The 15,000-nt window shown below is 42.1% G+C and overlaps 1 protein-coding gene and 2 long non-coding RNA genes across 3 annotated transcripts in view; 2 read left to right on the top strand and 1 right to left on the bottom strand.

Annotated features, from left to right (window-relative positions):
* Positions 1–202: 202 nt before the first annotated feature.
* LOC134436343 (receptor-type tyrosine-protein phosphatase U-like) overlaps positions 203–15,000 on the top strand; it is a 212,020-nt gene continuing 197,222 nt past the window's right edge. Inside the window, exon 1 of the mRNA XM_063185500.1 lies at positions 203–294. Coding sequence (XP_063041570.1) covers positions 225–294 — 70 coding nt within the window. The 5' untranslated portion in view covers positions 203–224. The remainder of the gene's footprint in view (positions 295–15,000) is intronic.
* LOC134436340 (uncharacterized) lies at positions 8,139–11,028 on the top strand. The gene is made up of 3 exons (XR_010032192.1): positions 8,139–8,805; positions 9,753–9,833; positions 10,480–11,028. It is a non-coding gene; the product is annotated as an uncharacterized LOC134436340 (long non-coding RNA).
* LOC134436342 (uncharacterized) lies at positions 12,391–14,809 on the bottom strand. Its single transcript, XR_010032193.1, has 3 exons — positions 14,731–14,809; positions 12,736–14,339; positions 12,391–12,461 (listed from the first exon to the last, which is right to left on the bottom strand). It is a non-coding gene; the product is annotated as an uncharacterized LOC134436342 (long non-coding RNA).

The raw sequence follows: 15,000 nt of genomic DNA, 5'->3' as shown, positions 1-15,000 counted from the left end.
TGTTGAGAGGAGAGGGCTTGAAAAAAGGCACAATTTTGAATTGTTTGTCCTGACGTCAGCTGGAAAACGGCTCCGTGTGCCTGCTGCTGCTGCGTCTCTCGTGGAAACTCAATACATCCCCGCTCGGATAGCAGCCAGCAATCAATGCGCAAGTTTGCCTCACTCTCCGGAGTCAGTGTTTGGGATTTCAACACACAAGGATTTGGAACTAAAAATACGTTACCATGAATGCTGGAGTTTTTTTGCTGATGTTATTTGTGCGGGTGTACGCGGAAAATTTGGAAGGACCAACAGGTAAGAATAAATGATTTTTTTTTCTAGTGAGTCAATGCGTTGCACTCGAGAGAACTTCGGGCGGAAGAAAGCGGATCTTCTCTCAGTAGCCCACCGCTTGCCTTAACAATGAGTTGTCTCTCCGCAAGAAGACCCGTCAACTTTTTAGTGATGTGATTTTTTTCCTAATTCAGAAAGAATAGGCAACAGTTAATAGTTTTCATTAATATATTTGTAAATATCCGCATGCCCTGTGCTGGAAGTTGAAGATTGTGAACAGTTGCCAAAGACACGCTGATTGTGTTGCTGGTACTGTAGCCTATAATGCAGACTGTTACAAGATGGACTTGCAGAGTCTGGTTAAGGTGGAGATTCTGTTTAAGGTGAACTTAATGTGATTTTAAGCGCATACATTACACGACATGACACTTAGCTGATGTTTCTTATCCAAAGCGACTCACAGATATTACAGGGTATTAGTTGCAGTCCCTGGAGCAATGTGGAGTTAGGTGCGTTGCTCAAGGCCACCTCAGCCATGGAGGGAGGAAGGGATTGGTAAGGGTGGGGTTTGAACCTGCAACCCTGTGATTTACAGTCCAGCTCCCTAACCATTACACCATGGATGCCCGCATACTGTCTGAACAGACCGTAAGAGCCTGAGGCTGGTGTGAGTTCTGTGGTGTTTTAGAGTCCACTGCTGCCACAGCACTTCACTTTGTCAGCTTTGACTTCTGACACCAGAGCTCTGATCAGCAAGGGTGTGTGTGTGTGTGTGTGTGTGTGTGTGTGTGTGTGTGTGTGTGTGTGTGTGTGTGTGTGTGTGTGTGTGTGTGTGTGTGTGTGTGTGTGTGTGTGTGTGTGTGTGTGTGTGCGTGCGTGTGTGCGTGCGTGCGTGCGTGTGTGTGTGTGCCTTCAGTCCTTACTGATGGCAGTGTAAAGTGAAAGCTGTGGGATGGGTTGTGGATCTTCTTTGACTTTTCACTTTTTCTCCTTCATACACATCCTGGTTGCTAATGCAGATGCCGCAGACCACTTGTGAATTTGACAGCCTTCCCAGTACAGCTTCCGCAGCGACCCTCCTCTGCCCTCCTCTCTCTCTCTCTCTCTCTCTCTCTCTCTCTCTCTCTCTCTCTCTCTCTCTCTCTCTCTCTCTCTCTCTCTCTCTCTCTCTCTCTCTCTCTGTGTGTGTGTGACAGGCTCCCCAGTGGTCCTCCTCTGCTCCCCCGAGTGCCCGCTGGGGGCTCATGGGACATGCAGCAGAGATGGATGGTGATGGAGTGGGGGATGGGTGGTGGTGGAGTGGTGGATAGAGTTGGGTGGTGGTGGAGTGGCGGAGAGGGGGATAGAGTTGGGTGGTGGTGAGTAGGGGATAGAGTTGGGTGGAGTGGTGGAGAGGGGAGAGTTGGGTGGTGGTGGAGTGGTGAGTGGGGGATAGAGTTGGGTGGAGTGGTGGAGAGGGGAGAGTTGGGTGGTGGTGGAGTGGTGAGTGGGGGATAGAGTTGGGTGGTGGTGGAGAGGGGGATAGAGTTGGGTGGTGGTGGAGTGGTGAGCGGGGGATGGAGTTGGGTGGTGGTGGAGAGGGGGATAGAGTTGGGTGGTGGTGGATTGGTGGAGAGGGGGATAGAGTTGGGTGGTGGTGGAGTGGTGAGTGGGGGATAGAGTTGGGTGGTGGTGGAGAGGGGGATAGAGTTGGGTGGTGTTGGAGTGGTGTAGTGGGGAGNGTTGGGTGGTGGTGGAGTGGTGAGTGGGGGATAGAGTTGGGTGGTGGTGGAGAGGGGGATAGAGTTGGGTGGTGGTGGAGTGGTGGAGAGGGGGATAGAGTTGGGTGGTGGTGGAGTGGTGGAGAGGGGGATAGAGTTGGGAGGTGGTGGAGAGGGGGATAGAGTTGGGTGGTGTCGGAGTGGTGGAGAGGGGAGAGTTGGGTGGTGGTGGAGTGGTGAGCGGGGGATGGAGTTGGGTGGTGGTGGAGAGGGGGATAGAGTTGGGAGGTGGTGGATTGGTGTTGTTATGACGATGCTGATGGGATTTGGGGAGTTGGTGGTTACAGGGTGTTTTCTTTGCATTGGTTCCCCCTCCAATTCATTTTCTCATGGAGGAGGGGGCATGGTGGTGATGGTGACAGGGGGGTGTGAGGGATGGGGTGGGGGAGGTGGTGGGGGGGGCATTACACTCATCACCTGCCTTCCTCGGGTGATGTGGACATGCAGTAGTGGCAGCGGGGAGGGAAGGGGTAGAGTAGAGTGGAGTACAGTAGAGTAGAATAGAGTAAAATACTTTTATCAATACTGAGGGAAATTAAGTAATTAAGGAAATTAAGATGGTGATAATGGGGGTGATGGTGTTGACAGTCTGGGGATTTTGGTCATGGGAGTGGTGGTTACAGTGTGTTTTCTTAGCATTGGTTCACCTAACACACTGACATACAATCACGTTCCCTCTATATATCTCCATCCGTCTTTATAGCGTTCTTTCTATTTCATAGTTCCTCTTGTTTTCCCATCCCAGTTTCCTCTCTTCTCCCTTTCACATTTTTTTTTCTATCTGGCACCCCCACCCCTTCTTCCTTACCGACACATAGTTTGGCTTTCTTTCTGAAAGGTTGGCCTTGCATGGCTTACTTCTGAATTGTTAACAGTTAGAATGCCAGAGTCAGAGAAGGGTTAAAGCGAGATGCTTTGGGTTGGGGTTCATGCTGGGTGGTTGTGGTTAGGAATATAAGGAGACAGAAGGGGAGGTTGGGGGGAATGAGACAGAGGGTGAGGTTGGGGCAAGGCAAGGCAGCTTTATTTCTAAAGCACATTTCATACACAGAGTAATTCAATGTGCTGTACAGTGATGATAAAAAACATGCAAAAAACAGAAAAACAATAGCAACGCAAGGCGTGCGGTAAAAGATAATAAAAACCCAAGGCAGGTTAGATAAAAACAAGACAAAAGAGGCAATAAAAACAAGAAGAAAAGTGAGACAGTGGGGATGGGGGAGTGTGAGCGTACTGTACTTTTCATAGCTGGTTGATAATCAACAGACTCCTCAACTTCAGCCTTCTGTGTTCCAGAAGCACAAGTGCTGAGAGAGAGAGAATGGGCAAATGTGAAGATGCAGACAGAGGCTGAAATGTGCTGTAAAGATCATTCATTGGCACAAATGTTTAAAAAAGATGCGCCTAAGATGGGCGGGCAAATCACCATAAAGTGAAGCCCGAGACTGAGCATAACAAAGTGGTTCTTTGGATGCAGTACTGTCTCATATCATTGCATGCAGAGTTATTTGAAAGACAACCTTTTTGTTCGCCCTCTTTGTAGGCCATTTTCCACTGCCTGTTTTCTATCTGGTACAGCTCGACACGGCATGACTCTGCCGCCGTTTTTTTTGTTTTTGCTTAACCAAGTATGGCACGGCAGAGTGTGAAAACTCGTTTTGTTTTCTTGGCTGGCTGAACTGTGCTGAGTGGGTACTGTTGCTGCCTACTACCCAGAATGCTGTGCATCAGCTCCCTTGCAAAGCTGAATCCAAATCATGGTGGCTACCCTATCATCTACCTTGGAATTGTCTTTTGTTTGACACTCTATTACATTGATATTACAATCGAAGCTAAAGATTGTAGTCCAAGCATGATGTTGCTCAAATTATCTATAGCCCATCTAGATAGATTTGATATCTGTCAGCCTTATGTTAGTCAACCAGCCTACGTGAAGTAATGCTACGTGACATCATCAAAAGCGTAACTTCAACCGTACTCTAGGTCAGTGGTTCCCAAACTTTACCATGACAAGGCCCCCCATACACCAGTAGATTCCAGCCAAAGCCCCCCTGATACAGGTTGTGCCATGTTATTTTTTCTGTGCAACCAGTTTCACAACTCGATGAAGTTGGTGCATTCCTGAACCCATTCAAGTACTACAGAAATAATAATACATGTATAACATTGTAGGAAGAAAATTATTCCACTAGGATTGTTTGGCTTATTCTTGGTTTATTCTGGCTACTTACAGTGCCCTCTATAATTATTGGCACCCCTGGTTGAGATGTGTTAAAAGCATTAAAGTAAATTCAGTGTTTATTGCAGAAGAATACTGTCACACTGAAAAATTTAGGAAAATGTAGCCTTCAACTCAAATGAATTGTAGGAAAATAAAAAAATCCCTGACTAAAAAATAATTATTTTTCATTAAATCACCTGTTCCACAATTATTGGCACCCTTAACAATTCCCAGGAAATAAATATAATTGAAGCATTTCTGTCATTTCTACAGTAGTTTACAAAGTTTACCAGAGTATGTAGGAACATTTAATTAGTAATTCATCACTTCCTGTTTCCCTGGGGTATAAATATGACGTGACACCGAGGCCATTTCTCTTATCCACTCTTAAACATGGGAAAGACAAAGGAACACAGCATACAAGTAAGGCAGATGTGCGTCGACCTTCACAGGTCAGGCAGAGGCTACAAGAAGATTGCCACTCAACTGCAGCTGCCCATATCCACTGTGAGAGGAATTACGAAGTTCAAAACAACTGGAACAGTGGTAAACAAGCCTGGACGAGGACCCAAGTTTATTTTGCCACCACGCACAGTGAGGAGGACGGTAAGAGAAATCAAAAGATCTCCAAAGCTCACCGTTACAGAATTACAACAAATGGTAGCATCCTGGGGTCACAAAGTGTCCAAATCAACCATCAGGCGCTGTCTACACGCCAACAAGCTGTTTGGGAGGCATGCACAGAGAAAACCTTTCCTCACCCACAATCATAAACGCAAACGTCTGGAGTTCGCCAAGCGGTATTGGGGCTTCAACTGGGACCGTGTGCTTTTGTCAGATGAGACCAAGATTGAGCTTTTTGGCAAAAAACACTCTAAGTGGGTCTGGCGTGCCACGAAAGATGCGCATGCTGAAAAGCACCTCATACCCACTGTGAAGTATGGGGGTGGGTCAGTGATGCTGTGGGGCTGTTTCGCTTCCAAAGGCCCTGGGAACCTTGTTAGGGTGCATGGCATCATGAATGCTTTGAAATACCAGGACATTTTAAATCAAAATCTGTTGCCCTCTGCCCGAAAGCTGAAGATGGGTCGTCACTGGGTCTTTCAGCAGGACAATGACCCTAAACATATGGCCAAATCTACACAGAAATGGTTCACCAGACACAAAATCAAGCTCCTCCCATGGCCATCTCAGTCCCCAGACCTCAACCAAAAATACTGAATCAAACAAAGATATCGCAAACCACGCCCACTCAATGAAAAAGCGTGTGCTCAAGTTGGGTCTCCTAAGGGGGCGTTGTCCCCTACTTCTTCTTCTCTTTTTGAGGTGTTTGCGCAAGACGTGCGCTACCGCCATCTACAGCGCTAAGGGGACTTCATTGATTCTCAACCTCAGGACTCCGAAGGTCTCCTAACCGAAGGTCTCCTAAAGGGGCGTTCACCCGACATAAAGTGGATACCGGAAAGGAAACAAAATGACGCTTCTTGGTTACATCCACTTTCTTTGCNTCAACCCCATTGAGAACCTGTGGGGTGAGCTGAAGAGGAGAGTACAGAGGAGAGGACCCAGGTCTCTGGATGATTTAGAGAGATTCTGCAAAGAGGAATGGCTGAAGATCCCTCTTTCTGTCTTTTCCCATCTTGTGAAACATTATAGGAGAAGATTATGTGCTGTTTTGTTGGCAAAAGGGGGTTGTACAAAATATTAACAACAGGGGTGCTAATAATTGTGATATATATTATTTGATGTCAAATAATTATTTCTTTATGTGGGATTTTTTCCCCACTGAATAAATGCACTTGTATTGAAGGTTGGATTTTTCTCTTTTTTCCATTAAGGTCCCATATTATTTAGAAAAAAATAATAATAATTGGAAGCTAAAAAACACATCTTAACCAGGGGTGCCAATAATAATGGAGGGCACTGTAATTTACTCAATGTATTAAATTATTGATTTTATTTCACTATATTTTCCTGCCAACCTGCCGCGGCCCCCCTGGCACCCCCTCGCGGCCCCCCAGGAGTGACGTGACGCCTTGTTTTTTCGTAGCATTGGTTAAAAACCTACCAAACTGTTATTTTTCCCTTAAAAAACAAATGTCAATGAAAGAAGATGTGATACATTATGTTTCATATTAGCCATGAAAAGAAACATTTTTTGTGAAGATTTATGTAAAGGGTTATATGTCAAATATCCTGCGGTGTGACTGTAACATTAATGAAACCTGGAATATAATATATATTAACCAACAACATTTTGAATGATGTATGAAGCCTTTGGCATGATCGCATATATATTAACGTTATATTATTATGTGAATGTGAAAAAAACTCAAGACAGTAATATTAACTACAAGTTCAATTTCGTAACACAAATTGCGTCCTGTGGGGGATTGTGAATGGGCAGCTGCAAGGCCAACTACAAGGGTCTTAAAGACTGGCTCTTAAACAGTCAGAACCCCAGTTATTGGAGAGTGCTGTGGAATTTTAAATTGACTATTAACATCTTAATATGTCTTCAAATGCAATGTTTCTGTCGCGCAATGCTTAGGTTCATTTTATGGTGTCCTGTGGTGTGACTGCTCTTGAAGAAGAAAAAAAAGTTTTTTTTATCAATGAAAACACATATTAAGATTAAACACAATATCATTATCAAGTTAGCATGAGCTCAGATGTCAGTCATGTATACAAAAGGATTAAAATGGCCATAATGCAGTGAATTTCCTGTGGTGTGACTTAATTTTCCTGTGGTGTGACATGCCTATGCAATAGTGATGGGCCAATGAAGCTTTGTTGAAGCTTTGAACCATTTAGGCACATTGCTTCAAAAATTGGGTTAGTACTTGAAACTTCAGTAACAGGGCCCTCTCCTGGTGAAAAGTCATGTTTGCAATTAAACGGGCTCAATTCGATAAGATGAGATGTGCCCTCATCATCTTCGACATTACCCCCAATATTGGACTGAGCTCATACTTTTGCACACTAACTTCCAGACATTTGACATTTTGGAGTACTGATGAGGCAGTTGAGGTAGACGACAAGGCTACGATGACACATTTATTTATTTATTCATTTATTAGGCCTATTAGGCTATTTTTGGGCAATCAGAATAGCGTTGCTGAACATTAATGTCTTCTCCTTGTTGTGTTCATAACTTATGATGATGTTGTCTACTTGTCTATCAAGTGGGACTTATAGGCCTAATGACAGTCAATAAAATATCTATTCTCTCCACTGCAACCTGGCAGACGGCTCTGCAACAGGTCAAACACATTTGCGCGCGCCTGCTGGTTTGTGTGGCAGCGCGAAACACTGCAGATGCTTTCGGAAAACTGAACCAGTTTACTGTTTCATACGTAATATATCACGTGGTTTTTCCGTACTGAAGCAAACTTCGGAACAGTGGTTTAATGGTTTTCGCAGTTGATGGTTTGAAACACGTTCCGGCGCGCTTGTGCCAGACTGCCATCACTACTATGCAATGTGTTGATGGAGGACACATTTTCCCAAAAATGGCAAAAATAAGGCGAAATGCCACGGACCACTAAGTGCTTTATTTTTTTCTATTTTTTTTTTCCAATTTTCCATCATTTGTTTCAGGAATTGGAAAAACTTTTTTTTTTGCGTTACGCCCCTTAACGTCAACCACCCACCTACCGTATCTTCATGTGGGTCTGTGATATGGCTAGGTTAGTGGGAAAAGTTAGTCTGGGAGTTCGAGAAGTCTTTGGCTGTCACCACTGCTCTGCTGTTTTGTTGACTGTGTGACAGTCAGGTTTATGGAGAGAGATCAGTATCAATATTAAGAAATGAATGTCACACCACTCACCAATATATTTCGTGATCCACAAACAAATGTAATAAGATTCGCAAATATAATTCATACATTTCATGATCCACAAACAAATGTAACAACATTCACAAATATAATTCATGATGCACAAATGAATGTAACCCCATTCACAAATGCCAGCGCAGTTCTATTAATTTGCAAACCGGTCTACATATATTCGCAAACCCTATACATATTTGTGACTTCCATTGTATTTGTGTGTGGATTTTTGAGACTGTCCTGACGGTATTTGACACACAAATGTGCTCAGCCAATCACATCAGCCGGCGTTCGAGCGTAAGGTTGAAGACATTGCGCTTCTATTACGCAGAGAAGGTTACTAGTGCGAAGCCACCATAGATCTTTATACACCGATCCGAGGAAATAACCGGAAGTAGAGCCATTACTGAAGTGCTCCCTGACGTAAACTCGTAATTGAAGCGTATGAAGTTCCTGACTTTCACATCATCTTTGTACAAATATGTCTGGATCTGGACTAACGTGTGCCGTAATCGGATGTCACAATAACAGCAGAACGCTAAAAATGTGGAAAAAGAGCGTATGTGCGCTTCATAGTCCACAGTTTAAAGAGGATTGTCCTTGTTGTGTGCCCTACGGTGTACACCGCTTCCCCGGCCGTGCTGAGGGTGAAGACATTCGCAAGATATGGATTAAAAACGTACACCGAAAGGACTTTGCCCCCAAACAAGTATTCAATGGTATGTATTTTTATTTCTAGGTGGTTAGTGTAGTTAAGTAGGCCTATTGTAAGCCAGTGTCTATGTAACATAAACTGGTGGCAACAATTATTTAGCTTGGCTAGCTAACGCTAGTTACGATTATTTAGCATTCTTTCATTAATACCTAAGTTTCCCCAGGAGTGGGAAGAGCACCATGAGCCCCATGGTTATCTGTTCTGTGTGTCATGGTACATTTGTGTGCTTATTTTCGATTATTTGTGTATGTGTGTGCCCTTTGAAATGAAAATGTGACCCTGGCAACTTAGCTAATTCTTTTGTTATGCTAGCGGAGTTTTGGCAAGGCTAGCCAGGTTACACTGACTTTAATAAGAAGTCAGGCTAGGTTTTGGTAGCACCATGAGCCCCATGGTTATCTGTGCTGTGTGCCATGGTACATTTGTGTGATTATTTACGATTATTTGTGTATGTGTGCCCTTTGAAATGGAAATGTGACCCTGGCAATTTAGCTAATTCTTTTGTTATGCTAGCGGAGTTTTGGCAAAGCTAGCCAGGTCGTGTGACTGACTTCAATAAGTCAGGCTAGGTTTTGGTAGCTTTTGTTTTGTCCATAACCTAGCCCAATTTTATTTTCATCTCATAAATCGACCACCATGTTTGTATTTGTAATAATGTTTGGCATTTTATTGGAAATAAAGTGACGGGGACAAGCTAGGTTAATCTCAAAAGTGGTAGGCCTATGGACATGTCCCCCAACACCCAGACTGAAAATTACACCCATGTCTGTAACCCTTCCTCAACAAAAGATAATTTTCGCTATCCAACCTCAGTGTACATGTCTTGCTTTGTCCTGTATTTTGTCTAATGTCTGTGAGAATGACTGCAGCCATGGCAAAGATAATTTTCTGTTTCATGTGTAACAGTCAAGCATATTTGTTTTTATCTCATCTTATTCCCACCCTCCTTAGGTGTGTGGAGTATACTTCCCTGACGGCAGACCAACGCAGGAACACCCATATCCCATATTTAATATGGGATATGAATATAGTGTAAGTTTACATGTATATAACAAATAACTTAGTGCTTTTTTTCGTAATTACCTTAACCATATGAAGAGTTCAGATGCAAAACCCCCTAAGTGCCTTTTCAGAAAATAATCTTAATTCATTTTTATTTAATACAAAGCTATCAAAATTGCATATTTTTTAAATTGTATTTATGTAATATAACTTTTTATATGTATTATCAAGTACATGAATGTAAACCAAACCAACAACAGGGTTCTCTAAAAATATAGACGTACAGGTCTTCAGAAATGGAGTTAGGGGGTTTTGCATCTGAACTCTTCATATGTTGTTAAAGTACTTTTGGAGCGATTTGCCTCCAGACGTTAGAGACTCTCCCATCTGCCACTACTTTTTAATCTAGGCTTAAAAAGAAAACACACACACATTTTCTTAACTTAGTTCTTGACTCTTAGTTGTTATGCTTTCTCTCCTTTAGGCACTGCTTTTATGTACCTAAATTGCCTTTCAACACTTGTGTCTTATTATTCCATGCAAGAGTCTACATCTGCTAATTGTAATATAAGGCAATGTGAAGTGAGATTTAAAGTGTTCTGTAGGACAGTGGCGTTGTAATTAACTGTTTTAAAAGCTGTTGGTGTTTTTTGTTCCTTCTTATATTTATTCTCAGAAAGCACTATCATGTGGAAGACCACCCCCGAAGAGGAGATGTCTCCAGCCCCCAACAGAGAGACTTGGATTAATGTTGAGAGGATTATTGTTCAATACGGTGCAGAAACACTTGGTTCAGTTATATGTATATATCAATCATCTTTCAAGAAATCCTTCATCCCCTCAGCTGTGACCATACTGAACAAGATATGAACTGTCCAGCTGCAGCATGAATGTATTGTGTGGTCGTCTTTTTTTTTTTTTTTTGGTCAAGCCTTGTCTAATGTCTGTGAGAATCACTGAAGTCACGCCAAAGACAATTTTCTGTTTCATGGTTGTAACAGACAATAAAGTTTTATCTAATCTCATCATATCAATGAGAATCAGTGCACCTGACAAAGGTATGACATACTGTATACTGTAGGCTTAAGTGCTAAAGGAAAATGAATTAACCTTAGCGGTTTTGAATTGTTTATTTACACAGTTATTAAAATGCATACAGATAGTGAATGTAATATAGTTCAATACTGTGTGCTTACTCGATGGTGTTTTTTTATATGTGCTGAACTGAAAAACAACCTAGCTACTTGTGCTCAATACACTAAATGACTCTTGCTGGTGTGTTTTTTACTAGGCAACTTGTTATTAATTACTAATGTTCTTAATGTCATTTCAATGCAGCTCTTTGTGAGAAATCTGGGCAGCCATGGCCTAGTGGTTAGAGAGTTGGTCTTTCAATCTAGGGGTTGTCGAATCCCCCACGACCTCTCCCTACACCTCCATCCATGGCTGAAGTGCCCTTGAGCAAGGCACCTAACCCCACATTGCTCCAGGGACTGTAACCAATATCCTGAAAAATAATAGTTGTAAGTCGCTTTGAACAAATGAAAGCGTCAGCTAAGTGAAATGTAATGTAATGTAAAATCTTGCTGTAGTGTGTTGTGGAATAGACACAGGAGCTGACCTGTGGTGTCCAGTCTTAACAGAGAGCTGGTGCCACTGTCACACATTCAATTTAATTAATCATTATCCCCCTTATATTGATTGGGAAATGTTATACTGGCTTTTTTCATTACCTCCTGACTATACCAGACATCATTTTATCATTACCTCTGCCACATAATATGCGATTGTCTGAGTTTTGCAGTCTGTTTGTTCATCGCTGGGTGCACAGCTTGCCACTAAGGGGCGCCAAATCCTTACTTATTGCTGGAGACGCTACCACAAGGAGAGGACGGGAGGTGATGTCTTCTAAAAGGGCTGTGGTTAAGTAGCCTAAGCAATCAGCTGGTGCAACCCACTGTCTTAACACTGCCTCAAAATATCAGTTCTTGCAAGGCACGATTTACATGGTGAAATTAATGACATGTTGAGGCCAACAAGGCTTTATTTTATCAGTTAGAGGGACACTGCAGGAAATGGTCAAAAAGGGTGTGTCACATTAAAAAACTGTTTATTTAACTTGTGAGTGTGCGGCACCTCTCTCCTTCTACAATTGCTTTTTCTGGTTGCCAGCACCTCTGTTTCTGGTGTGCGTTTTGCACCTCCACTCATCAAAAAGGGTACTGCAACTATACTGCTCATTGTAACTGGGTTGCCTATTGCCAAATTTGATGAAAGTATATTTCATGAAAGTTTACTAAATAATAAACTCAGATTTTCTGTTATGGCCCAAGTACAGTCATTTTTGCAGCTAAAAATGGCTATTTCTGGAAATTCAAAATGGCAGACCATGATGGAGGAGATCCCCCTTTGTATGTATGAAAAGTGCAATTTTTCCAGTCATAATGAATACTTAGAATTTGATGGTGGTGGTAAATATTCATGAAAAATGTAACATTAGTGAATGAGTAGCATGAATTCTGGAAATAAACAACTATAAATCTTGCAGTGTCCCTTTAATGACAGGTTTAAAAAAAAAAAAAACACACACACACCTTGCTTTCTGATTAGGCCTAGCCTAGAGAGAGAGTTTCCCCCAGCACCTTAGGCCACCTTGACCTGAAAAGATAAAGATTCCCTGTTGTTAACGTAGGCCTATTTTCTAAAGATAGATATAGATATATATGCATGCCTGTTTTAAATTAACAACCGGTCAAATGCTGGTGAAAATTCAGGTTCTTAATTCATTCGCCAGTTATATTTTCTTTGTTTTGTTTTTACTTTGTTACAGTTTTTGCCTAGGCTACTGCTTAAACACAATAGGCCGATGCTTAAACCAAAGTAGCACATTGTTCAGTTGTTGGTACTATAACTTAAACACATGCTGCTTTACCTTAATCAAAAGTCAAGCATTACACTTTCAGCTGGTATCTTTGCAAAGCACTTGCTCCTTTACGCAACACACACACTCCGGCTGTCTGCACACCATTTTATACACAAGACACTTTGTTCAAAAGTAAATTCTCAGAGTGTCATTGTGAAAACACGTCTGTTAAAAAAACAAAACACACTGGATGTATGACGAGATTTAGACACAGACAATAAAACACATGCACCGTTTTCAACCATTTGATGATCTGGTTATTAGGCCCATGTCCCCCGGCACTGTTGAGTTTCAGCAACTTCTGAATGTGTGCTCTGGGGTTGAGTTTGATGTAGGCCTACAGTACAATGCAAAAAAATACAGTACAATGCAAAAAAAGTGTTGTGTTCAGGAAGTCTTTCCAACGTTTTACCTGTCAGGGCAATCACTGTGTGTCAAGCAGTACAAAATATCTTGGGCATATTATCGCTGACAAGTTGGAAGATGATGCTGACATGTAGGCCTACAGACAGGGACAAGTGTAGTGTATGCCAAACATGTTTGTAAGATTTCAAGAAGGTTACACAGGCCTGCACAAATAGTCAAAATGTCATCAACATGTTTTAAACAACCTGGAATTACATTACTCAAAATTTTGAAGCATTTTAACCTTCTTAATGCACGTTCAACATGAATTCGGACATTGGCGAGACGGCGGGTTCTTGTGACTTCATGTTCTGATAGTTGTGTACATCCACGTGTAAGTGCTGGAATAGCCAATGTCACTCCTGGAGGAAGAACATCTCCAATTGTGAATCCCCGGTCTGTCAAAATCTGATCACCAAAAATCAAATGTGACAGAAATCCACAGTTTTTTGTGATAAAAATGTCACTAGCTCTGGCACCAAACAGTTTTGACACAATACATCACAAAACCATTGGGGGGCTATGCAATAGAGGACTTTGTAGGTGTTGTGATGCTTATAGTTGCTGTATGTTTTTGCTCTTTTCCCCAAGTTCTTCGGTCTTTGGACAAATATTTCAGTGCAATCTATGATGCATGTTGCATTGGGATAGTGTTCAAGAAAACTTGAGGGTCTTACTCTATTCAGAGTGTCTCGAGGGAGCCAAAAAAAAGATTTTCCCTTGGGAAAGTGTTGCTCTCCACATTGCGAACATATCACAGGCTGTAGTTCTGCTGATCCCAAATCTGTGAACATTAAGCCAAGCCGAACCCTCATTAGGACCAGCAGTAGCTGTTCATGGACTGTTAATTTGAACGTCTTCGACTGTGGAAGAAAGCCAATGATGGTGTTCAAAAGTTGCCAAAAGCTGATGATGTCTAGTCCAATGTAAAATGTTGACACTTTATCATCCATGTCATGAGCTGACAGTGATGGTGTAGGATCTGTTTGTGTGCTTGCATCTTTTGTTGACTTCATCGAACAATAATCATGATCACTACGCTCTGGCCACTGAGTGCCAACATCACATTGGTGTGGAGACAGACTATCCTCCAAGCTATGCCCTACTTCGGTATCAGAATTTGTCACAGGAGGCTCATCACATGGTCTCTCTGTTGGGGGCTGGAGACATCTCCTCTTTGTGGGTGGTCTTCCACATGATGGTGCTTTCTGAGAATAAATATGAGAAGGAACAAAAAACACCAACAGCTTTTAAAACAGTTAATTACAACGCCACTGTCCTACAGAACACTTTAAATGTCACTTCACATTGCATTATATTACAATTAGCAGATGTAGACTCTTGCATGGAATAATAAGACACAAGTGTTGAAAGGCAATTTAGTTACATAAAAGCAGTGCCTTAAGGAGAGAAAGCATAACAACTAAGAGTCAAGAACGAAGTTTTTTTTTTTTTTTTAGCCTAGATTAAAAAGTAGTGGCAGATGGGAGAGAGTCTAACGTCTGGAGGCAAATCGCTCCAAAAGTACTTTAACAACATATGGTTAAGGTAATTAAGAAAAAAACACTGAAGTTATTTGTTAAATACATGTAAACTTACACTATATTCATATCCCATATTATGGGATATGGGTGTTCCTGCGTTGGTCTGCCGTCAGGGAAGTGTACTCCACACACCTAAGGAGGGTGGGATAAGATGCGATAAAAAATATAATTGACTGTTACACATGAAACAGAAAATTATCTTTGCCATGGCTGCAGTCATTCTCACAGACATTAGACAAAATACAGGACAAAGCAAGACATGTACACTGAGGTTGGATAGCGAAAATTCTTTTGTTGAGGAAGGGTTACAGACATGGGTGTAATT

Source organism: Engraulis encrasicolus, chromosome 20 (genome assembly GCF_034702125.1).
Source record: "Engraulis encrasicolus isolate BLACKSEA-1 chromosome 20, IST_EnEncr_1.0, whole genome shotgun sequence".
NCBI lineage: Eukaryota > Metazoa > Chordata > Actinopteri > Clupeiformes > Engraulidae > Engraulis > Engraulis encrasicolus.
The sequence above is the reverse complement of the archived record's forward strand: the minus strand, read 5'-3'. Positions and strand labels throughout refer to the sequence as shown.